General features: G+C 40.4%; 1 protein-coding gene across 1 annotated transcript; it reads left to right on the top strand.

Moving 5' to 3' along the window:
* Nucleotides 1–145: 145 nt before the first annotated feature.
* On the top strand, nt 146–26,789 carry LOC118563696 (tumor necrosis factor receptor superfamily member 14-like). Its single transcript, XM_036139000.1, has 10 exons — nt 146–334; nt 7,919–8,059; nt 24,330–24,423; nt 24,580–24,705; nt 25,199–25,354; nt 25,965–26,052; nt 26,136–26,311; nt 26,410–26,435; nt 26,533–26,578; nt 26,770–26,789. Exons 2-10 carry the CDS (start codon nt 8,015–8,017, stop codon nt 26,787–26,789), a joined length of 777 nt encoding a protein of 258 aa, XP_035994893.1. The 5' UTR covers nt 146–334; nt 7,919–8,014.

Below are 26,789 nucleotides of genomic sequence, written 5' to 3'. Positions count from 1 at the left end.
AAGGAGGACGCATTTGAAGGCTGCATTTTAAGCATCCTCAGAATTTTTGCCAAATGGGACAGCCTCCGCGCATCGTTGTGACGTCACCGGCCTTAAAATGCGTCCTTCGAAGGACGCAGCCGCCGAATTGAGACACAGCTACTGTCTGCCTTGCTGTTGTTGCGGAGAGGTGTCTGTTTTGTAGAATAAATCATCAGCCTAGTTATTGATCCGGAAAACCGAATCTGGGAATATCTTTCTAACTTTACCGAATTTCGACTCCCGATGCAGGTGATATTATGTCAAGAACGGCTCGTTTGGCACGACACAACTGTTGAAATATATCTTTGTGAAGGTAAGTTTGCCGAGTTTGTGTATAAATTATCCTCAGTTTCTATTACCAGCTGGTTCTGAGAGTCTAACGTCGGGAACAATGAGTGTTTAGTCTGTTGGCAGTTGTTTTTCAAGTCTTTGTTGCTCGTTAAGCAGGAAGTACAGGACATAATTATTTATTAATCGGCCAAAACAAGAGTTTTTTTCTCGACTTGTATGGATACGAAATATGTTCATATTACGAATATAATAACATATAAACAAACGTTTACAGTGGTTACATTTTTTATACGTGATCAACTAACATGTTTCTAAACTTTTCTGACCTCAGCGTTGTAGTTTTGTTTCGCTTTCTGTTACTGTCTACCGTTTGGGAGTGCCCCGATAGCGGCTGAGAGGGAGAGAAAGAATCTTTAGAGGTTTTCATAGTTGGAGACAAAAAACAGCAAAACATCATTTCATGTGCAGTTAGTCATTCTGAGGCAAGACTGAACTTTGAGCAAATGTCAAACAGCTCCACTGTGTCTCTCAGGGCGAACTCAAAGCGGCTGTGGGCGGGCGGCGCTCCTCACCCAGGGGCGGATCCAGGATTTTTGAAATTGGGGTGCGCACCTTAGGGTAATGTCCACTGAGCTATATAATACACTGGAATGCTGATTTTGCCGAAAAACTGAAGTCACTGGCCGCCATCTTGCTACTCTCTACTCTCACAGAATGGTGGCTTCAAAGCGACTCATTCTAACAGCGGGCGATTAGCACTCCAGTGTATAATATAGCTCAGTGGTCATGCCAAGACAATGTGAGGCTAAATGACCAAAGAATGCCATCTTTACTTTTTCACACTACCCTTATTATTTATCTAAGGGTTTTAATAATGATTTTAATCGATGAACACAAGTGGAATTAGCATGATTACATTATTGTAATTGAAAAAGGATTTTCAAGCCAAAATCTCTCGGTTTTCACAGCATGCACAAGGTTAAAAAGTAGTTTGAAGAAAAAAATTATCCCTATCAACAATTAATCAAACAAAGATTTTCTTCATTTCCATAAATGATGTTTATTTAGTAAAATGAAATAAAAAGACCCAAGGACTTAAGAACAGTTTGGTATGGTTCAAGTGATAAAGGATTTTTGAACATATTTTAACAAGATAAACTATATTGAGAAAAAAAAACTTTAAAGTAAGTTAAACCAATTAACATGTATGGTGAAGTTAAGAAATAAGCCTGTAATAGAACTGTAAGACTTGACAAAGAATATTGTTCTCTTCTACAACACCTTCAACTTTATGATGACGATGATAATGGGTTTACAAATGTCAACCTTCTGGGATGCTTCTGGGCAAATAATATTATGCGTGTAATATAGGCAAATTTATGTGATTTAAAATCACATAAATCTGCCTTTATTTAAACTATAAAGTGATCGAGTTGGTTTCTACTAACCCTTCTGTTTGATTGGACCAGAATTTCAAGAGAGATTGTTGTTGTTGTTGTTGGTTTTTTTTGTTTGGCCTTAAAGGAAAAGTCCGGTCAAAATCAGAATTCAAACTGCTGAAAGTACTTCAAATATAAAATTATTACATACTGTTTAATAAATTATAAAAAAATTTTTTTAACTAAGAGTAATTTTTATTTGAATATGCTTTTTGTGGAGGCTTCCGTGTTTGTCGAACAACAGTACTGCACCTCCCATTTTGTGATGTCACTTTGTGGGATCAGCTGTTGAGCAAGTCCCAAGGCTCTATGTGTGTGTTGTGTAGAGAGTTTAATTTAAAAATAAATTAGATATAAGTTAATTATTTCAGAGATCGTCTGGAGATGTAGTTTTTAGTAGTATTTTTAGTTTTCTAAGAAGAATAGGCATTATGGGGAGAATATAATAGATTAAGGTTGATCTATACTCCATTCTGGAAGGTGGCGGTAATGCACCTAAAAGTTGTTTGCCAACCACCATAAAAAAGAGACGAAGAAGAAGAGTCGTTATTTGTTGTGTCACTGCGCGCTATTATCCAAGGTGGCGACGACCAGAGAGTGATGGATTAATGTGCAACAGCGATGGGAGTTCCATGGATTTATCACCATCATGACGGCGATTTGGGATATATAGAAGACTTTCTTGATAGTAACCTGACTTTTGACGAAAACCAGCCATAACAGTTTGAGGCAAAAAGACCAAAAAGGGACGATTTGAGTTGAATCTGTCTGCTGCGGCAGCCGTCTTCTTATTTTTGTGTTATTCTTCTCAGTTTGCTCTTCTTGCCGATGAAATGTCTCGGTGTCCCTTTTTTCTAAAGTTGCTTGTAAATTTCATGAGTTGCGGGTTGCAGTTTTTTGGGCTTGTTTCTGAAGGTAAAGTCGCTTGTTTGGGCTCTAAACTGAGTGACACTGCCGCATTACAGACACCAGCTGAAATATCCCTCCGCCTCATAACTGAAAGGTGAAAAAAACTGTTTTTTCAACCTTTACCCAATGTATTGCAACATCCAACTGCCAAGCACGTGGGCATTGTTACTTTAACAATAGCTCTCGCGAATTTCAATGGTGAAGTCCTCTCAAAATCCGAAATAATTGTTGTTGATCGCAGCTGTGTACAACAGTTCCTATTGAATTAGCTTGTAGAGCGCAGTGCCTTACTGCACAGAGACATCACAGGATGTGATGTCAGCGGCCATTATTGGCCAAATAAGGGCAATAATGGCCGCTCCCAGTATCGGTGATCGTTGTGACAATTTATGTTTTTATTTCTGTACTGATTAATGCTAAATTGATTAAATCACCACAAACGTATTAGTTTTAGGTATAGATAATGATCCACTGATTTTTCCTTGTTGACCAGACTTTCCCTTTAAATCATCTCCTGTTTCACTGTCTCCTCGTGATCGCTTCAACGCCATATTGTGGTATCACTGACTAATCGCGTCACGTTGTAATAACGCGAATTCATGCTCGGATATTCGGAGTCTCGACCGCTGCGCCGGCATCAGCGAGTTCTAGATGACAGGTACTGGCTATTAATCTTAATTCTATGAAGGATGTAGGGCTGGGTATCATCTAGGATGAGCCGATTCGATACGATTCTTGATACACAGCTCACGATTCGATACGATTCTCGATACACAGCTCACGATTCGATACGATTCTCGATACACAGCTCACGATACGATACGATTCTCGATACATAGCTCAGCTTGCTTTGATTCCAATATCGATATTTATTACTTTGAATTAATGCTCAGTGATTCAATCACCAAAATCAGCCAAATATTATGTTTGTGTTCTATTTATTGATCACAGACATATTAACAGGAAAATAAAGTGCATTTGCTTCAATGCATTTAACGTGTCACAGAAACCAAAAATGTGCCCAAACATCTGATTTTAGGGACAAAGGAGCTTCTAAAATCCTGTCGGCCGTTCCACAAATTCGTCTCACTTGCTCTCCTTCGCTGTGAACTGTAATGGTTGCGCTGTAATAACGCCCCCTAGAGGTTGGGAGGTATATCGATATTGAAAGCCAGAATATCGATATTAAATCGTTTTTAAAAATATCGATATTAATCTTTATATCGATTTTTATGCACAGCCCTAGAAGGATGTTTAAATTTCAGCCCCTAAAAAGTAATTTTACTCTCCAATGGTCGGGGGGGAGGTTGGGGGGGGGGGACGGAAAGAAAAAAGAATGAACCGATTGACTTCTTTAAATACTGTTGTTGTTAAAAACGTAGTAAAGCATTATTTCACATGCAGCTATTTACTACTAAAGCAACATTAAACTGTAAATTAATGAAAACTATGAAAAGTGATAAGTACTAAATCAACAGACGTGAAATGATCAGGCGGCACATCTGTCCTAATTCAAAAATGACTTCCTCTGAACAGCAGCGTTAAAATCTGTTAATAGAAAATAATCTGGAGAAGTTCTGCAGACTTTGAGGATTTTTGGTTTTGATAGACTCCTGCTTATGAATCTCTGTCAGAAAAACAAACCTTATCATGATCATCTGGGTCAGTTTCCTCTGGAAAGTCAGACCTTTTTCATGTTTTTTTCCATGTTTCCATCAAAGAAAAACAAGATGTGAAAACAGCTCAAAGATAAATTTTAATTTTAACAGCAATTTATACAATGAGTCCTACCCTCCTTATTGTTGCATTTGATTCATTGTACTTTATTTGTTTCCTTGTTTTAATCGCTATTAAAATCAGCTGACTGCTAATTTTGCCAATATGCAAAACATAGTTAGATGCATTATTTATCTAGAGGAAAATTAAACTAAAATTAACCTATAACAGTAGCTACCATCAGTGTGTTGTTGATGCTAAACTAGTTTAGTGTCTTACCAAGGTTTTTAATTCTCCTCTAACTGATTCAAACTTTTTTCAAAACAATTAAACTAGGAAGTTATTTTGTTAATAAAGAGAGACACATTTGTAAAAACTGTATTATGGTGCTGTTTCCAGGTGTGCAGGTGTGGGGCTCCACAAAGGCCCACACATGCACACCTTGGCCACCAAAATGCACTGTTCCTGCCCATGTCATACAAAACACTCACTGCTGCACTATAGAAGACGAAAGAAAAAGAAAGTAGAAGTGCATCTCAAACATTTTTAATATTGCATAAAAGTGGAATATTGTTTGTGTTACGATTGCGTAGGTTGAATCCAATGTGAGCCAGACACGGAGCTGATGCTAAAGGATTTATTAAAGAAGATGAGGGGTAATTCAGGCAAAAACAAATCACAATGGTTCGGAGCAGACATCCAGGTAGAAACATAAAGGCTGGAGCAGACTCAAAAACAGAATCAGGTCAGGACTTGCAACAGACGGGTAACTAGACGGAGTAACAGAAGCTGGAGTGCTCTTACCAAAGGCTGAGTGAGAATTGGCAATGTGAGACATCCTGGCAACAAACAGAAAACTAAGGCAGACTTAAATAGGCGAACGGAACAGGAGAGCAGGGCGGGACTAATTAACCAAAACAGGTGGAGGTGATAAAAGGAGCATACAGACTAATAGACAATAACTCTAAGGTAGAAAACAAGACAAAGACTAAACAAACACGAGCTGAAATAAAAACTAATAACAAAGACCAGAACTAAAATAGACTAAGCATAAATCCAATACAAAACAAGAGACAGAAATAAATCCTAAGACAGAAAAGTTGGATAAACTGAAAAAATAACCTGAACCACAACAGAACGTTACAGTTTGTCAGTCATTCATAGAATGAAACGTTCATTTTCTGAAGATTCAATACACATAGAGTTAGGGCTGGTTGAAAAATTTATGAATTTGCGTGTTTCTCAGCTTGTATTTAGTTTCACTTTGGATTCAGGTCAACTCCCAGGTGAAATGCATGATATAAAAGTACGTTTTTAAAATAATTAATTTCTTTATGTAAAATGAAAAGGAGTAAAAAAAAAAATTGGCAATCAAATTTGGTATAATAAAATCTGACATTTTATTTTAAGCCATATTGCCTACATATAGTAAAATATTTCAAGCTTCTATTTCTTGTCATTTTGATCATTATGGCTTGTAAAGAAAATTCCAATTTAAGTGTCTCAGAGTATCGTGTGAGACCAATCAAAATGAACATTTTAAGCACAAATGTCAGGCTTCTGAAAAGTTTATTTCTATGCTCTCAGTACATGGCTGGGCTCCTCTTGCATGAATCACTGCATCAATGCTCTGTGGCATGGAGGCCATCAACCTGTGGTTCTGCTAGGTGTTCAGGAAGCCCTGATTGCTTTGATAGCTGCCTTCAGGTCATCCGCCTCCCTCGGTCTGGTGGTGTTTCTTATCTTCCTCTGGACAATAGTCTATAGATTTTCTAGGACAATCTTCTCAAGGCTGCGGTTCTCCCCGTTGCTGTTGCACCTTTTCCTGCCACACGTCTTCCTTCCACTCAGTTTTCTGTTAATATGCCTGGATCCAGAACTCTGTGAACAACCAGCTTCCTCAGCAATGACCTTTATGTCTCTCTTCCTTGTGAACGGTGTTGACTGTCTTCTGGACATCTGTCCAGTCAGCAGTCTTCTCCATGATTTTATCGCCTACTGACCCAGAGTCAGAGGCTGTTTAAAGGCTCAGGAAACCTTCAGAGGTGCTTTGAGTTATTTTGCTGATCAGTACGGGACACCACGAGTTTCCAATAATTAAGTTTTTCACAGTATTCAAATTTTCTGAGACACTGAATTTTGGGTTTTCATTACCTGTAGCCATAATCATCAAAATGACAAACAAATTATTGGAGTAGATCACTCTATTTCAAACAGTTCTATGTAATATATGAGTTCTGGTTTTTGAGATGAAAAAATATTACGCTTTTTGGCAATATTCCATTTTTTGAGAGGTACCTGTATTCTGTGACCATTGTGTTTCTGTGACTAAAGGAGGAGCTGTTGTTTTTCAACTGTGACCCAAAGAAGAAGATTTTACATAAGTTATGCCAGTAGTGTGGAGATGCAGCCCCAAAATTTGGACACATGAAAAATGTCTGGTCCCAGGTTTTTATCAGCAACTTCCCAGACCTCCTGAGCTATGGCTCAATATCATGTTGTACAAGATAACAGTCATGAAGTCAGTTTCTGCAGTGGCAGTAAACCATTCACAGCATCACATCACAAAGCAACGTCACAGACAGAAGGTTCCTGATTTTACATTAAAGTTAATAAAAAATAACAGAGATATTTCATTATTGTTTGGTTGGGTGAAAGTGTGACCGAACTAAATGGTAGAAGTGGCTTATGTTTTAAATCAAATTGTTTCTGGTGACAGTTTAATATAAGTAAAAAGTAACATCAGACCAGTGATATCACAATTGTTAATAAAGAATAGTCGGTCAGAATGGTGGATCATGTTAGCGCCACCATGAGAACAAAAATTCAATGATCACAGATTATCTTTGAACATCTGTTTTACCAGCAAAGTCTGGGAGCTGCTGAGATTTCTGTTTCTTCTCCTTTGACTCCAGATTAGATGATGATACAGGTGTGGAACTTCCATTTATAGGTCAAAGTACAAAATGTTATATCATTCATAAGCGGTTATTCCTCCAAGATACCAGAGGATGCATGTTGTGGCAGCTTCAATGGGAAAAAAACAAATTGTTTTGCTACATCAATGAGCAGAATTAGACCTGAAAGTTCCTCAAATGAATGCTGCCTTTGCTGACTTTGTAAATATTGGACTGCAATAAATATCAATTAGAGGTTTTAGATGAGGATCTGTAGGCTCTTTATGCCAGTTATATATTTAGTGATTTGTTGTTTAATCTAGCAGAAAAGCATCAAGAAGTTGTGGTAAAGTCATTGAGGAACAATGACTAAATGGTTTTATCACTAAAAGAGCAGATTTATCCAGATGCAGCTTTAATTTGGTCTCCAGCAGCCAAGTAGACGGCCCACTGTCTTGGTTCTATGTTTGCAGAAAGCTGAAGCAGAAAGACATTAATAATGTTCAGCTCTTTAATCTCATCACATCATCATCAAATCACAATATCACATATTCCAGGTTTCGCTAAAATTCTGCTGCCCTGCTTGATGTTGCTGTCCCTGGAGCTCCTGCATGTTAAGACACTGTTTATGTTTCCTTTTTGCAGATGCTGACTTTCAGCCTTCAGTGTCCCAACTCTGACCATCCTACGTCTCCATAGAATGATGTTCAGCTCCAGAGAAGTTTACTCCTGCCTTTAAGAATGATTTTAAGAAGACAAGCTTGGACAGCAACATCTATACTGCTGGTAAATGTCTTTATGGCAACATGATGGCTATGCTAATACAACAGAGATTCTTATGAAATGATAAATTCCCTAATAATCCATCTCTAGGTTTCCTCAGAAGCAGATTTAACGTTTGTTGTTTAAAGCCTCTTGTTGAGCCATACATGTCCTGCTATAGAGTTTAGGCAAACAGATTCTTCGCTTAATTTTTCCTTCCACACAAAATACATAGTTGTCCAAGGTCGTCTTCTGCCAGTGGTGGAAAGTAAAGAATTGCATTTACTTACGTTGTTTCTCATGGGATTGGGCTGAAAGTCTAAAAGCAGAAGCGTTTACTGTCTAAAGGAGCATGCTCAGCCAGTTTGACTGATGGGGAGCAGGGTTCTCTGTGTTGTTCAGTTTAGTTACATCTGCTTCTGCTTTCACCACTTTTTGCTGCAACATGCAAACTGATGCATGTACAGAACTAGGTGGTCTAAAAACGGGAAGATGGAGACTCAGTGGTGTTCCAGCTTACAGCCAAACCTCCATCACATTCTGCTCCAGCTAAACTAAAGGCACTTCAGACTCCAAGATAAAATAAGGCAATCGGTCTGATCTGATTTTATTGCACGATATATGTGTATTTAAGCCTGTACTACACTGCTGGTATTATTATTTAGTCACATTTTGAAACACAATCAAAGTTTCAGTTATTTGTGGTCTGTACAGTAAAGGTAAAATCTTCAAAACATTCAAAACACAAAATTTCTGATTTTTTTTTAGGATTGCTGCCCTCTGAATCAGTCTCTGGCAATCCTCTGCAAGACAGTTGTGTAGCAGAGAACCCAGATTTAGATAGTATGTAATAACAGAACAAGGAAACAAACAAGATTTATTGATAGTAAAACCAAAAGTGCTGCAATGGAATGGACCTTGTTCACATTACATGCTGTTCCTGATTTTCTGTTCTTGATTCATTTTTCAGAGAAAGAGAGAAATAAGTAGTGTTTTGGGCCTTCTTCCTTTTTAACAATAGTTGTCAGAGAGACTCCAAAGAGTCTATCAGGTGATGTGACCTGTCTGGGGGTGGCCAGATCAGAACATGATGTGATCCATTGTCTTCAGACCTCAGGCCGCCACAAAACAAAGATATCTAATTATTTATTTTCAATGTTAGGTTTTTAAAAAGGTTTTACAATAAAATTGATTAAATTGAATCCAGGGTGAGCCCAGGCCAAAATAAACAAAAGGAAACTATCTGAAATCACCAAATTTACCTAATAAATAAACATAACAACAATCACTTACCTCCCTAAGTAAAAACTCAGGAGAAAACTATCCATCCATTTTCCAACAGGCTTATACCTTGTGGGGTCGCAAGGGGTGCTGGTGCCTATCTACAGGAGAAAACTAATGCAAATTAAAAGGCAGCTCACCGCTACAAACTCCTTAGTAATTCACAATTATTAATATTTACAGTGACTTCCAGAGTGCTGGCAGAGGTGTGGCTGGTTGGGATTAGTAGAGGATGAATGTTGGACAGTTGGCTAAGTATGCTTCACAGTATGTACTCTAAACAACACCTGCTGCATTAAGCGCTGGAACGATGTGACTGCATTTCACCACCCGAACTGCATGGTGGTGTATTGGAGAAAACAATCTGGAGTTACAAAAGCAAAGGTTTCAGACGCTCTGGGTATTAAACAAACTTGCCAGTACCCTTTTAATAGATCCAACTTGGTAAAAAATTGAGCCGGCACGATTAATACAGTCCTCCATCCTCGGAAGTGGAAAAGAATTGAGTTTTTGTGACTGCATTCACCTTCCTTTAGTCAGTACAGAAACAAGAGGTTTTGTCTGGTTTGGGCACTAAAATACAGGGAGAACTCCATGAACTGTTACTAGACACTGCCAGACCATGATCAACCTGATAGTCCACCTCCTGCTGCATTAAACGTTGCTTTGCTGGATTTACACAATACGCGTGTTGTTTTATGGACTTATCAGCTTCCACATCAATGTCATGGAATAATACCGATGTTTGACTAGGATGACCAGCAGTGGTCGCCTCTGTGTGCAACCGGGAGCACAACAAGTCGTAGGCATTGTTTATATTCCAAAAATAAACTAAAAGTCCGCTCTAATTCACCCGTTTTGTCACGCTGGTAAGCGAAAACAGTACTGTTTTGCCGACCACCGTTACCCAGATGTAGCGCGGATGTAGCTCTTGACGTCACGCGTAAACTGGTCTATACACCTTTATCACTGTGTAGCAGGGGCAAAGATTCCAGTAGCCCCAAAGCCATTCATTTTGGCGATGCTGATTGGCCAAATATTTATAAATCTTCCCTAGCAACAGTATACGATTGGTTATTTCGCTACACTTGTAGGGCTCCTTGAGTGACAGCCCCACAAGTGTAGAAGAAGAGAAATGATACGTTCTGTTGGTGGAAATGCACTGTTAAATGATAGAGTCAATCAGTAGAAGTGTTTTAATAATTCTTATTACATGTAGCCACGTACTATTAAGTAAAAACTGACATTAATAATACTTTTAAAATCTATATATATTTTGACTTTTCCCCTCCACATCTAGGGAGGGCAGCGCCCGAGCACCCCCTATGGGCCAGCCGCCACTGATGACCAGAAATAAGCCACACACTACCTTTAATCAAATCAGTCACAAGACAGTCTTGATGATCGAATCAACACAGACTTGAAAGGTAGCAGGCAAAAGGTAATTAACACAATTGGCGTAAGGCAAAAGGTGCGCCTTATGGGGTTGACCAAATAACACAGACTTGTGATGTAGCGGTCATACTGTGAAACCATGGGCCAACCTTTCTTCAGATAATCTAAAAGAATAAAAATTAAAATTCTTCTCTTCTGATAATAAATTATATTTATCATACGTAATCAAACAAAAAAATACATGTAACCTCATTTACCACCCCTTCACAGAATAATGAGGAAGTGCTACATATTTACAAAAGTAAAGTTTTGAACCTGAGCAGAAACCTTCATTTTGAGGATCACAAATCATCAAAACCATTGTAAGAGTCAATGTCTTATGGACATATCACACAACATACTCCTTGAAGATGTTACAAATTCATGTGCACGGGAAACGAAAAGCTGTCAGACACCAGCCATCCAGTATTGTGTTAATGATGTGTTGCGATTTACATTTAGCAATTTGACAGATAAAACTTTCCCCACAATAGGGCTGGACGATAATTCAATAGCAATATATATCGATCGAGAGACGTGTGGTGCGATATAATAAAAAAATGGGTCGATAAAAGTTCGATAAAGACAGTTTTCCTTCCTTCCTTTCAGCCTATCATATCAGTTGATGCTACAGTCACTACTTCCTCTCGACCAATCGTAATCGCGGACCCAGGCAAGCCGTCACAAAGTGCCGCCCTCTCAAACCACAACACAGAGCACGTGAATATGTCGCAGCAAGGAGCGGTGGAGGAAACGGTCCCAAAACGGGGTTTTACTAGTTCACCAGTCTGACAGAAATAAACCACAGTGATTTGTAAAACTTTTTTTTTTGTAAAACTTGCAAGGAATTTGTAAAACTTGCAAGGAAGTCTGGTAATGCAACCAACTTGTTTCATCACATAAGCCGCTCACACCCGAAGCAGCGCGAGCTGCGTCAGCCCGGCACGGCTTCGTAGGAATCTTCTGGAAGTTCTTCCAAAACAAAGCAGGTATAGCAGCTAATTTGGGCTCCCTTCTTTGTGATAAAATGAAAAAGTGTCCAAGCAGCATAAGGACATCACGCCTACAGTAATGTGCTTCATAGTGATGGATATGCTGCTGTTGTCTGCTGAAAAACCTGGCTTCAAACAATTACTCGCCACTCTTGATCCGCGATATAAAGTTCCGGGACGCAAGTTTTTCTGTAACAGCGCTCCCTAAATTGTGCAACTAGTGCAGGGAATCAGTGCAAAATGATCTGCAGTCTGCGTCCTTACACGCCACAACCTCAGAATTCAGCCCTGCGTCAGCCTCTCAATTATGAAACCTAAGAAGTAACTAGTGTACTATTCCCACTTAAATAGGCTATTTTATTTATTTATTTGGTATATTTATTTTGGTCATTTTACTGGTGACTTTAGTTTATTCTTTGTCAGTATTTAATAACATAACTCAGGTCTCTTAAGTCATTTTTCTTTAAAAAAATTCTCTTATGGTTAAAAAAGTTGGTTAAATAAAGATTTAATTGGAATTCTGTGTTTGTGTTCTTTATTACAATTAAATCATTTAGCAATATCATAAAATGTCCAGGCAGAGCTGCACATAAAATGTGGTTTTAAATAGTTTCAATTATTATCGATATCGATCAATATGCATTTTTTTTTATCGATAAGCTTTTTTTTCTATATCGTCCAGTCCTACCCCACAATCCTCCACATGTATTCTTTCTAGGAAATAAATGGATGTCTCAAAGAATCTATAGTGGTTATACAGAACTTCACAAAGAATCCAGATAAAGTTTAATTTAAACCTAGCTCTTCAAGAAGGTCTATGCTATAAGCAATTGAATAAAAAAAGAAAAAGACAAAAAATAGTAACATAAAATAAAAATAAAGATAAAACATATAGGTAGAAAATAATTCCCCTACAACATTAATTGTCAATGCACCATGATATGAATTTCAATGCAAGCATCATTCTCGGGACTATAAAAGAAAATCCTGTTATGCCATTATGCACGTTTTTAAGTTATTTAATGCTTACCAAATAACTCTCCTAGGTATTGTCTGATGCATATTCGCTTCAATCAGCTGATATCAGAGCAATAGTTGAAAAGATGATTTGAGCACTGGCATTCTTCTACCAGCAAAATCTGCACACATATGGGATAAATAAATGACAACTTCTCTTCAAGTATAAGAATTTATTAGCAGAAATAAAAATTAACATCCACTATATAATGTTGTTTATCTGAATTAACACTATATTTCAATCAACAAATCCTCTCCACTAGGCTAGTGAAACTTAAGTAAACTATTAAATGAAATTAAGATTAAAGAAACTAAGGAACTATATACACATAAGAGAACAAAAGAAATAGGTGAAAACCATTACCATAAGAATGATTCAGTGAATCTTGGGTTCATTGCAGATCTAAATTAGAGAACCAAAGTTAATGTGTTCAACCCATTCACAATGCAACTCCAATTTAGATAAAACATTATTTGAGGAAATAACCTTTTAAAGAATAATTTGCTTAGTAACAATCAATAAACTTTAGGAACCTTGATTTTTATTAATATAATTATTTCTCCAGAAAATAATTAAGACCACAATTGGTAACTTAAGAAGTTGGAGAGCGCTGTAGGCGGATGATCGACCATAAATGATGTGTTGGGGCACATACAGGTCATGTTGCCATTAGCGTGATTGGTTAATCTTAAATTACACAAAACACAATTATATCGACATTAATGTTCCCTATTAATGTCGTAATAACGCTTGTAGCACTATCGGACAATGGTGGAGTGAAACGAAAACAAGCATTATGTTTAACCAAACCGTACATTTCCTTAACCTGACAACAGCCAGCTGTATGTATCGCTCCGCCTAGCTCCACTCACATACATCTGGGACACGGCTGATTGAAAGTGATTTCCCCAACCAAATTTTTGGTCTGGCCAATCAGGACGCAGGGCGGGTGTTTCATGGATGTGACGTAGTGGAGAAGCCACCGTGAGATTCCAACAACAATGGCGGCTCGCATCGAGGAAGCAAGCGTTAGCATTGATGCTGCTATTTCTTCCGTGTTGTCCAATCTACCTAATATTGTTTCATTAAAAGAACATCAGAGAACGCCTCTGAAGGCTTTTGTTGGTGGAAACCATGTTTTCGCCCTTCCCCCGACCGGATTTGGCAAGTTTTGTTTTCCGGGACGCGGACGCGCCTCGGAGCGGTTAGCGCGAATCATGTTAGGAGGCCTTTAGTCCTCAACGCGGTCGGCCCGGGATTGACTCTGACCCGCGGCGCTTTGCCGCCTGTCTTCCCCCCTCCTCCTGTCAGCTCACTGTCAATAAAAGGTGTGCCACTACAGTGTTTCCCGCAGCAATTTCCCCCGCGAGTTGGGGGAGTCACCCCCCCCCCCCCCCCGACTCGCGGAGCGGGGGGGGGGGGGGTGGATGACTTTTTCTCCGCGGGGGGGGGGGGGGGCGGGGACGACACGTTTTCCGCGGAGCGGGGGGGGGGGGGGTGGACGACACGTTTTCCGCGGCCGCCTCGCCAAGATAGCGCTGCGGGAAACCCTGCACTAGAGCCGCAAACACATAAAAAAAAAAAAAAAAGTTTTTTTTTTCCGGCGTCGGTCTCATCAGCGTCACGGGTTAGCTTCGGTGTGACTGGTTGAAATAGCACGTCGATAAAGATGACAGACAAGTGGCTTATCCAATCATATGCAAGGAGTTTTGATAAGGCCCAGCCTTCAGTAAAGGCAATGCCTATGGCGGTGTCCCAGATGTATGTGAGTGGAGCTAGGCGGAGCGATACATACAGCTGGCTGTTGTCAGGTTAACATTTCCTAGGGTTAGAAGCAAATTATTAAGGATACTAATTGCGGTTAATGCTAGTGGACATTCAAAGTGTATTTAAAAAGACTTAAGCGGGGGTCATGTTATGCACCTAGGAATGTAGACGCACCGCTGTTGGTCTCCTCACTGGATAGCAAATAAACTAATAAATCTCAGTTTGCCTGTTGCCAAAAGTGTGCGGAAAATATCTCTAAACTGGCAGAAGTGTTGGACATGTCGCTGGACAACGTTTTCACTATGCCCAAAAGGAGACAGACGTGGAAAAAGATCAAGTCTGCAGCTAGCGTAACGCTAGCTAACCCAGGCGACGATACAGAACTAGAGCTAGCTAACGGAGAACAGTCAGAGTCATGTACCGACCCCTCTAACCTCACTAACGACAGTGCAGTGGTAATATCAAGGAGATGCTGTACACTACACTGGCTAATATATTGAAGCCAGTCATGGAGATGTTAGAAAAAGTCATGGAGATGTTAGGAAAAGTAGACAAAACAGTTGACAGCCTGGGGATGGTGGAACAACGAGTCTCTGACTTGGAAGATAATGCGGCTAATACACCACGGCTTGAACCAGTAGAAGCAGCGCTTAAAAAGCACTGGAAAAACTTGACAATTACGAGAACCAGAGTCGACGACGAAACGTCAGAATTATCTGACTAAAAGAAGGAACTGAAGGTAAAAATCCACCCGGGTGTTTGTGAGAAATGGATTCCATAGGTCTTGAAAATGGACATGCAAGGGGAGTGGATGAAAATAGTGTTGGCTCATCATGTGGGACCTCCAGTGGGAAACACCGACAGACGAGGCCCCCACATGGTCCTGTTCAAACAAGGACCACATGGGGGCCCCAATATCAAAGGAACGGTGATAGGAACAACACAGCACAAAATTCTGTTGTACATGAATGACATCTTCTTGACATTAACAGACCCACAAAACTCAATTCCTGCATTAATCAATTTTGTAAAAGAGTTAGGGAAGATTTCTGGATACAAAGTTAATTTTACAAAATCTGAAATCATGCCTCTTTCGGTTTATCATAAGTATAAACCTGCCTTTGTAAAATCTTTTCGCTGGGCACCAGCGCTGGGCACCAGTGTTTTCACAAATTTTGGGGTTAAAATCAGGGCTTTGAACCGGTTCAAGGAACGAAAACGAAAACCGGGAACTTTTTGTATTTTACAGGGAACAGAAACGAAACCTGAAACGTTATTATTTTTTATGTTCTGGAACTGGAACACTTATTTAAAAATAATGGTAACCGGTTAATACCGGTTTTATTTCGTTTCCTCAAAGTTTTCGTTGCCTAATTATTAATTAACTAATTTAAAAAAAGTAATTATTTTCCTGCGCACGTTTAACCTGACTCCGCCAGCTGTATGTCGCTCCGCCTAGCTTCACTCACATACATCTGGGACCTCTCCCATATAGAGTGATTTTTCCAACCAATTTTATTGTCTAGCCAATCAGGACGCAGGGCTGGAGTTTCATAGATGTGACGTAGTGGAGATGCGACCATGACGTGAGACTGTTTTGATAGCAATGGCGGCTCATCGAGGAAGCAAGCGTTAGCATTGATGCTGCTATTTCTTCCGTGTTGTCCAATCCACCTAATATTGTTTCATTAAAAGAACATCAGAGAACGCCTCTGAAGGCTTTTGTTGGTGGAAACGATGTTTTCGCCCTTCTCCCGACCAGATTTGGGAAGTTTTGTTTTCCGGGGCGCATCCGCTGCAGACATCTTGTCGGCCTTTAGTCCTCAACGCGGTCGTCCCGGGATCAACTCAGACCTGCGGTGCTTTGCCGCCTGTCTTTTTTTTTCCTGCGTCGCTCTCACAGCGTCAGGGGTTGGCTTCGGTGTGAGTGGTTGAAATAGCACGTTGATAAAGATGACAGACAAGTGGCTTATTCAATCATTTACAAGGATTTTTGATAAGTCCCAGCCTTCAATAAAGGCAATTCCTATGGAGGTGTCCCAGATGTATGTGAGGTGTGCCAGCTGTATGTTGCTAGGCTTAGTGACATACAGCTGGCGGAGTCAGGTTAGCGCACGTTACCATGACGGCTGAGGTTCACTTCCTGTGTGACATCACATCACACATTCGCTGACTGAATGGAGAGAGACCGGTGTCTCCACTAGAGCTACACATCTTAAATAAGAGGTAAATTACGATCCATCGTTAAGCAAAACGCTCATTCCAAACACAATATCAATAGCTATATTTGTCAAACGAAAGGAACGAAATTAACCGTTCCGGGAACAGTATTTTTTTGTTCTAACCGGTTCAGGAACGTCAATTTCATGTGGTGGAACTCTGAACTGGAAACGTTATAATTCCGTTTCTGTTCGGAACGAACCGATTGGGAAAAAAAATCGGTTCAAAGCCCTGGTTAAAATACCACCTAAACTAGTCAACTTTATGATGAGAATATTTACCACATGATAAAACACATAAAAGGACAAGATGTCGAGCTGGAAGAAGCTTCAATTCAATTCAACTCAATTTTATTTATATAGCGCCAAATCATGAAACATGTCATCTCAAGGCACTTTACAAAGTCAAGTTCAATCATATTATACAGATTGGGTCAGATTATACAGATTGGTCAAAACTTTCCTATATAAGGAAACCAGTTGATTGCATCAAAGTCCCGACAAGCAGCATTCACTCCTGGGGAAGCGTAGAGCCACAGGGAGAGTCGTCTGCATTGTACATGGCTTTGCTGCAATCCCTCATACTGAGCAAGCATGAAGCGACAGTGGGAAGATAAACTCCCCATTAACGGGAAGGAAAACCTCCGGCAGAACCGGGCTCAGTATGAACGGTCATCTGCAGACCTCTCAACTTTTATCAAAAGTTAGGAGTGAGATTATGCTAATTTGGGGGTGGGGCTTGTTTGGGGGCGGGGCTAACCAAACCCTGGAAGAGCCGGTGGAGTCAACTGCATCTCATTTTTATCCCACCAGACAATGAAGTAGACATGTATTACTTGTGTTAAAAAGAGAAAGAGACATATTAATACTTTATTGTTCAGTTAATGGATTAAAACATAAATAATACACAATTGTTCAAATAATACTGAATAAAATTAAGTAGATGTTAATTATTGACCGAATTATTATACTGTTACACATTCATCTATGGGTTGTTTATCATTGTAAATCTATAACCTGATTGGTGAATCAGGCTGAGTTTCATCAAGCCTTTATGATCCCCTCAGCAGCAACACTGAAGCACACAGAGGTTCCCGCTGCGTCTTTACGCACGATCCAGCTGCTGATGTGTCCCTCCTTTCAGCTCAATGCATTTCTAGACTGTTACAGTTTATAACATTCTCATCACCTTTCACAGCGACAGGTTTCTCAGTCAGTCGCCGCGCTGACCAGACAAATCTCTATTGCTCTCGTTAGTGCGCTCTGGGCGCACTGACGCCCAGAAAGCACCTGCTCCGAGGGAGGGGAGGGGGGGAGAGGAGCAAGCGCGGAGGCACAGAAATACGGTGCATGTAGTTAAAAAATGCAGAATTAATAAAAACGAAACTTATAAACTGACCAAGTGGCGTTTTAAACTGCATCTGGTTAGCAGAACTGTTTTTATGATCAGCGTGCAGCCATGACTGGTTCTGAATGAACCGGTCATCTGGCAGCAGCTCCGCCCCCTCCCCTCCTCCTGTGTACGCGGTACAGGACCTTACCGGCTCCCTTTCACCACTTTTAAGACTAAAATTATTCATAACTCTGAGCACTCTTCCTGCTGCTCTGTTAACACGAACTGCAGCAGGAATTACTGATGGCCACAAGTTGTAAAAGAAGCCGAAACAGCTCAGCAGAAGGCGGAGTTTTGTCGTCCGCAGCCCAGATGGGCTTTGTGATTTTTATGCGTGAGAAATGCCATGTTTGCGTGTGAAATGCCATGTGTTGCGTGTGAGCGTGTGAAGTTAGTGAAATGCGTGTGTCACACGGTCAATGCGTGAGAGTTGAGAGCTATGGTCATCTGCCTCGACCGACTGGGGGTTACAGAAGACAGAGCAGAGACACAACAAGAGAGACAAAAAAGCACAGAAGCACACATTGATCTAGTAATCTGTTCTACATTAGATAGTAATAGCGGGTTAGCCGTCTTCTCTGGATGATGTCACAGTTAACAGAACGCCAGACCAGGTGTACCTACTATGAAGAGAAAGAGAGAGAGCAAAAAGTTAAAAGCTGAAATGACAACACGTAATGCATAATTGAAGAACAGTAGAACTCTATAGAGTGAGAAAATTAGATCCTGATGTCCTTCGGTAGACTAAGATTATAGCAGTAAAACTATAAAGGTAGCTCAGAGTAACATGAGCCACTCTAGTTATAAGTTTTGTCAAAAAGGAAAGTTTTAAGATTAGTCTTAAAAGTAGACACGGTGTCTGCCTCACGGACCAAAACTGGGAGTTGGTTCCACAGGAGAGGAGCCTGATAGCTAAAGGATCTGCCTCCCATTCTACTTTTAGAGACTCTAGGAACCACCAGCAGACCTGCAGTCTGAGAGCGAAGTGCTCTGTTAGGAACATACGGGGTAATCAGAGCTCTGATATATGATGGAGCTTGATTATTAAGGACTTTATAAGTTAGAAGAAGAATTTTTAATTCTATTCTTGATTTAACAGAAAGCCAATGAAGGGAAGCTAAAATTGGAGAAATATGATCCAGCTTGTTGATTTTCATCAGAACTCTTGCTGCAGCATTTTGGATAAGCTGAAGGCTTTGAACTGCATTTTGTGGACTTCCTGATAGTAAAGAATTACAATAGTCCAGCCTTGAAGTTACAAATGCATGGACTAGTTTTTCAGCATCACTCCTGGACAGAATGTTTCTAATTTTGGCGATATTCCGGAGGTGAAAAAAGGAAACTCTAGAAACCTGTTTAATATGGGATTTAAATGACATGTCTTGGTCAAAAATAACACCAAGATTTTTTACTTTATTACCAGAGGCCAAGTTAATGCCACCCAGATTAAGTGATTGGTTAAAAAGTTTATTTTTTGAGGACTCTGGCCCAAAGATTACAACTTCGGTCTTGTCAGAATTTAGATGCAGGATATTTAAAGTCATTCAGCTTTTGATGTCATCAAGACATGACTGCAATCGAAGTAATTGATTGGATTCATCAGGATTTATGGATAAATATAGCTGAGTGTCATCAGCATAACAGTGGAAATTAATCCCATGCTGTCTAATAATTTTGCCGATCGGAAGCATATATATAATAAAGAGAATTGTTCCAAGGACAGAACCCTGTGGTACTCCACAGGTGACCCTAGAGTTTGAGGAAGATTTTTTAACATGAACAAACTGGAATCTGTCCGACAGATAAGATTTAAACCAGCCTAATGCTTTCCCCTTAATCCCTACAGTTTCCTATAACCTGTTTTGGCAGAGTCAATCTTATCAAGATGACCGTACTTTTCTATCAACTTACTTGATAAACGCAGGCGTGAACTGCCAATTATAGCGAAAAATATGTGCATGTAATACTTGGAAATTTTTACGGAAAGTATTTGGGGTTAAACATTGAGTTGTTTAACAACAGTGACATAACCCTGAATTAACCAGGGGGACAATGGACCTCGCTTTCAGAACTGGTATAAAGCAGGAAGTCATCATATTCATGACCTCTGGGATAAGGGAACATTTAAAACATTTGAATTACTACAGGCTACATACAAATTGCAAACATAAGAATTTTACAAATGCCTCCAGATTAGACATTATGTGTACACTAAAATGGAAACTCTCAACCTTCCAGATGACTTTAACTCATTAGAAAAGACTCTTTTTAGGTCATTTTGTCTCCAAATTTTACTCCAAATTGCAATATTTGAAAACAGACGGACTATCATTCTTATGAAAATTATAGGAGACCCAATTGAAAACAACTTTAGACAGTGAAATATGGGAGGAAAACTTACTCTTACCAGCAAAAATATCCATATGTAACAGATTCAGAGAAATGCAATATACTATCAACAAACATTTTGTTGGTTGATATTAAAGTAAATCTCTTTCTGTCAGGATGCAGCTTATAGGCTGCATGCTGAGCCTCTCTCCCTCTCTCTCGTTCCTGCACAGCCTGATCGGTTTCACCTGGCAGGCTGCAATTAACCCGCAACTGCTTCCACCTGGTTCCACCCTTATTTAAACGTACCTCTTTCTGCTCTCGTCGCCGGCCCGTAGTGTTCACTCCAGCTCAGTCTCAGTCAGTATCCGGTGGCAACTCAGTTCCACGCTCTCCAGTTCTGCTACTCAGTTCCACGCTCTCCAGTTCCGCAACTCTGTTCCACGCTCTCAAGTTCTGCAACAGTTCCACGCTCTCCGGTCCCGCAGCTGCTTCACGGTCTCAAGTCCTCCGCTCCAGAGTCTCCTCCCAGTCAGTCTTCCCGCGCTCCTCCTGTCAGCCAGCTTCCGCACCCTTCATCTCCGTCCATAAAGACTCTGGTTCTTCTCGTCATTTACCCTTCACTCTGTACAATAAAACTCACTTCAAGAACAAGCTCTGTGCGTGCGTGCTGTGTCCGGGTTCATCCAAAGACAAATCATGACACTTTCTGCATCTTTCTGAAGAGGGGTTTGATTTTGCTGGATTATTCGTGACAGGTTTTCCTTCATCGTTTTGGAACTTTGAGTTTTAATTTCTTTGGACTACTTTGATGGGCTATAATGGAAATTAGAACAGGATACAAATAAATGCTGTTCAGTTTAGTCATAAAGGTCATATTTCCTAACCTGACCCTAACCAGATGTATTTCGCTCCGCCTAGCTCCACTTACATCCATCTGGGACCTCTCCATATGAATTGCCTTTTTTGAAGGCTGGGCCTTATCAAAAATCCTTGCATATGATTGGATAAGCCACTTGTCTGTCATCTTTATCGACGTGCTATTTCAACCACTCACACCGAAGCCAACCCGTGACGCTGTGAGAGCGACGCAGGAAAAAACAAAACTTTTTTTTTTCAAATGTGTTTGCGGCTCTAGTGGCACGCGTTTTATTAACAGTGAGCTGACAGGAAGAGGGGGGAAGACAGGCGTCGAAGTCGATCCCGGGCCGACCGCGTCAAGGACTAAAGGCCTCCTAATATGGTTCGTTCTAATTGATCCGCCACGGGCGCGCCCCGGAAAACAAAACTTGCCAAATACGGTTGGGAGAAGGGTGAAAACATCGTTTCCACCAACAAAAGCCTTCAGAGCCGTTCTCTGATGTTCTTTTAATGAAACAATATTAGGTAGATTGGACAACATGGGAGAAATAGCAGCATCAATGTTAACGCTTGCTTCCTCGACGAGCCGCCATTGCTGTCTGAATAAAAACAGTCTCACGGTCGCTTCTCCACTACGTCACATCTATGAAACTCCAGCCCTGCGTCCTGATTGGCTGGACAATAAAATTGGTTGGAGAAATCACTTTCAATGGGCGATGTCCCAGATGGATGTGAGTGAAGCTAGGCGGAACGATATCAATCTGGCTAGGGTCAGGTTACATATTTCCTACTTCTGGCTGTTACCACTGATGACATTACTGGTTTAAGATAGAAAAACTTGTATACAGATAAAATGTGGATTAATAAAGAATAATGCTATAATTATTATTATTACTTTTTATAAAATTACTTTTGAGTGCTCAACCCCACAAAAAAAGGTGAATAGGTGCAAGAAAGAGAGAGGGAGAGAGCTTTTTTCTATGTCCTTCCCCCACAGGAATTGTTCCCTGAAATTGAGTTGTTTATTAAACAGATGTGATTTACATCACCAAAAGAGTCACAGGGCTGCATTTAATGGGGAAAGCCGAAGAGCGCCTGTGTCCCTGCAGGTCTACCAGATCCTACAAAGATGCTCCCAGAATCCAGGAGCTATGGCTGGATCACGGTTGTTTCCCACGGTACTTTTGTCTGTCCAGGATCCAAAACTGTTTTTCCACTTCTGGGACGGATCATCCATAATAGATAAGTAAAGCCAGTGGGAGATCAGAGAAAGAGGCCTGGCAGAGAGAACCTGAGCAGGGAAGATGCAGCGGCTGGCCAGTTCTGGAGCTACAAGAGGAGGACGAATTATGATTTCAAAGTCCTTTTAAGGGCTGAATCAAAATGACTTTCTTCAAAGCGACCCACAAACCTCTAAAGAGCATCTCTTACTTCATCCCATGGCAACAGGATTTTTCTATCTCCCTTTTCGATTGAGAAATGCTTTGTTTTTGCTGCGCTCCTTCACCGTGTGCAACAACAACATCCAATCCCTGATTGGTTGTCGCAGCGTGACTTGAAACAAAAAAAAGCCTTTAATTAAAAAGTTTAGATCTTTGAATCAGCGAAGTCACTGATCCGCTCATTCTACGTGGACCACATCACTCTAACTGCAGGCCACTTCACCGCTCCTGACAGCACCTTTTGCAGAGGGATTATTTGTAAATCCCTGCTCAGACCACCTCAGCTGTGATCAGAGTGAACGCTCAAGAACAATTCCTGCCAAGATTCCTTGGCATTCAGTTATAGGCTAAGATAGGAGCTCTACAAGAGGACTCTTATGCCTCTTGTCCATTGCTCTTGTCTCCCCTGTCTCTGCTCCACTGTACTCCTGTTGGTTTCCCACAGACCCGGTAAAGCCAGGAGTTGGTTAATGCCTCCTGGGGGTGGGTTTAAGTCCCACCTTCAGTGGTCAGTATTTTGATTAACCTAAAGAAATCTGTAAAAAACGGTAGAATAAAAACATAAAGAGATCATCCATCCATCCATCCATTTTCCGTCACGTTTATCCCTGTTGGGGTCCCGAGGAATGCTGGTGTCTATCTCCAGCATTCAATGGGCAAGACGTAAAGAAATCATTATAAATAAAAACAAAAAATACAAATAATGTTTGTATTATTGTATATGCAAGAATGTATTCAATATTTTAAGGATAAAATAATCTACCTGGATAAATATCTGGATCACAGATCATGTCAAGTTTGGGGGTGTGAACCCGAAAGTAGCCAACACAGAATATGTTAAAAAAGGTTTATTGAAAATGAATGCTGACAGACCAGGAGTTGCAGGCAGAACCAGACTAGACCAGATGCAGGCTGAGAACACAAGGACTGGGAGCGTCAAGGCCGCAGAGCACAAGTGAGAAGACGAGACGATCTGGCGGTGAGTGGGTGAGTGAAGCAGAGTAGGAACCGATTAGTGGCAGGAGGTGGAACTGGTCTGGGTTGATGGCTGATGACTGAGGAGTGGACTGATCTAATAGTTCAGAAAGTCCAGGACTATGACAGATCAGGCTGAACTAATACTGCATAGTTTCAGTTTCTCTCTTCCTGTACAAGTGTGTGTGTGAGGGGAGAAATTTTACTTTGAGGAGGTAATATTTAGGGCTTTTTATTTTCATAGTATTGGGTGATCACACTGCTGATTTGGTGAAATGCTTTTCAGTTAGATCTATTTGCTGTGGCAGAGCAAAGTCCTAGTTGCCTCCACACTGCAGAATGCTCGGCTTCACAGCGTCCACTTCGCAGCAGGAGCCTTCTCTCTACCATACACAAACAACAGCAGTTTGATCAGCGGCCATTAACAACAATGTTTTAAACCACACAGTCTTTAGAGACAAGACAGAGTACAGACTGGAGTAGAGTTTGGCAAAGCGTGGTCTGTGGAAAAGGGGCGTTAGGATCTTTGTGAAAACCCTGGCCCTGGTTCTTGATTTTATAAAAAACCCTTTTGTTCTACACAGATTCTTCTAATGAGAGACTTCAGAGTTCATACCATCTCATGTCATCTAACAGAGTACAAGATAGGAAATGAATGCTGTCCAATGTGCCCTGCAGGTATGTTCCAGTTTATGATTAGTCACTGTTTATTGACATTGTGAATCTAGACTGCTGTCATTGGCTGATGTTTGTTTGGCATGCAAAGTTCCCGTCCTGTTCAAGAATTTTCTTTAGATAACAATAAAGCAATAAATGTGTTTTACTTTTCAACAGGCAGCCGGGTAAAGACAGACTGCACAGAGTTCAAAAGTACATCCTGTCTGCCCTGCACTGCTGGGACTTATATGGATTCACCAAATGGACTAAAGAGATGCAATCCCTGTTCTACATGTGATTCAGGTGCTGTTATGTTAACTTTTCTACTTAAGTGCTTAAATAGAAGACAGTTAGACTGTAGTGTTTTAGACGTTTTATCGCTAATTCAAAAGGGTGCTTTCCTTTTTATTTAAGGACACAGGACTGTTGTGTTTTAGATCTCTGAGAATCACTATTTTTTTATAACATGATAAATTACTTTCATAATCACTGCCTCTATGCTCCTTCTATCATTCATGGAGATATTTATGCTGCCTTCATCCAGTTGAACGTACAGTCCTCTGTGATGGTGTATTGTGCTGAGTTCATATCATTGATACAGGGGAACCAGGTTCAAATCCAGGTTGTGTCAGGAAGGGCTGTTGGCTTAAAAAATGCCCCTAAGTTATGTGCAAGTTGTAATGATTTGTTGTAGCAAGAGAATCACATTCATCCAGTTGAACAAACTGTTCTGTGAGACGTACTTAGTTCAACATGTTGGTGGAAGTTTTCATGTGTAATCTGCATGTGTTCCCAGGAGTTGGTCTGAAGGAAAAGCGAGGATGTACATTATCTACAGACACAGTTTGTGAACCAATGGAGGGATTCTTCTGTAGAGACCCTAAACCAGGAGGCTGTGGTGTAGCACAGAAACACAGGAGCTGTGAACCTGGACAGTTCATCAGCAAGATGGGTTGGTTTGATTCTCTTCTAAACATGCAGCCTCTGCCACAGCTTATCAAATTCAGGAGTTTCCACCTGTCTCCATCTAACCTTATCTTCTGCATCTTCTTCTGTCACACCAGCTAGCTTCATGTCCTCTTTAACTCCATTCATAAATCTCTTTGGTCTTCCTCTAGGCCTCCTGCCTGTCAGTTCCAGCCTCAGCATCCTTCTACCAATGTTCTCTCAACCCTCCTCTGTACATCTCTAAAACATCTCAGTCTGGCCTCTCTGGCTTTATCTCCAACACGTCCAACATGAGCTTTCCCTCTGAGTAACTATCCATCTTCATCACTCCCAAAGAGAAGCTCAGCATCTTCATCTCTGCTTCCTCCAGCTCTGCCTCCTGCCTCTTCCTCAATGCTGCTGTCTCTAACCCAGACAGCATCGCTGCTCTCACCACCGTCTTGTTCAATTTTCCTTTCATTCTTCCTGTGACTCTTTTATCCTTTACTAATGCTGACTTTAGATTTTACAGCCAAACACTGAAAATGATAAACTGAGTTACATGTTGATCAGCAGTGGAAGTGAGATCAGAGTTTTCTGACCAGCTTCATGCTAACTGATGTGTGTTTGTACAGGAACAGCCTCCACAGACACAGACTGCTCTGACTGCATCAGTGGAACGTTCTCTGATGGAACAATGTTGATCTGTCAGCCACACACACAGTAAGCTAGTCTGTTAAAACAGCAGCAACACAGCAGTGTGTTTACCAGAGTATTCACCTGTATGCACGTCTCTGTCATTTCAGATGTGAGAAAGAAAACCTTCAGCTGATAAAAGCAGGAACAGCTTCAGCTGATGCTGAATGTGGAGAAAAAAGCTCAAATATCACAGGAATTGTGATTGGTGTTATGTTGCTGGTTTTTTTAGTTATAGCAGGGATTGTTTTTGTTCTCTGGAAATGTCATATAATTACAATAACAGGTGAGATGAATAAAAGCTGATCAAATATAATCAGCAGATAATACAGTATTTTCTTTTTGGTTTTAATAATTTAACAATTTTGTTTTTAACAGGCATTTGCACAAAACAACCAAAGTCCCAGAGGGTACGTAGGTCTTTATCTGAGCTGTAATGTGAACAGATATTGATACCAATATTCAGCTTATTAAATAAATAATTTGATCTCATCTTCTAATTAACAGAGGGAAGTAGATGGAGCAGAAAGTGGTGTTGCTTTAACCTTACCAGGTAATTATAACTTTGTTCTTTCCTTGAATATTATAGATTAGATTGTTTCTTGTCAGTGTGTCTAGGAAGACTGAGAGTTTCTCTGAGGAATGAACTAAAACTGATCTGACAATTAAATGACTCTGGCTGAGCTGTACTGGATGCCTCCATTAATATCTAGTTTGTTGACTTTTGTCTTTTTCTTTGTACAGTGGAGGAAACCGTCCACTAA

This window comes from Fundulus heteroclitus, chromosome 1, assembly GCF_011125445.2.
Source record: "Fundulus heteroclitus isolate FHET01 chromosome 1, MU-UCD_Fhet_4.1, whole genome shotgun sequence".
Taxonomy (NCBI): domain Eukaryota; kingdom Metazoa; phylum Chordata; class Actinopteri; order Cyprinodontiformes; family Fundulidae; genus Fundulus; species Fundulus heteroclitus.
The sequence above is the reverse complement of the archived record's forward strand: the minus strand, read 5'-3'. Positions and strand labels throughout refer to the sequence as shown.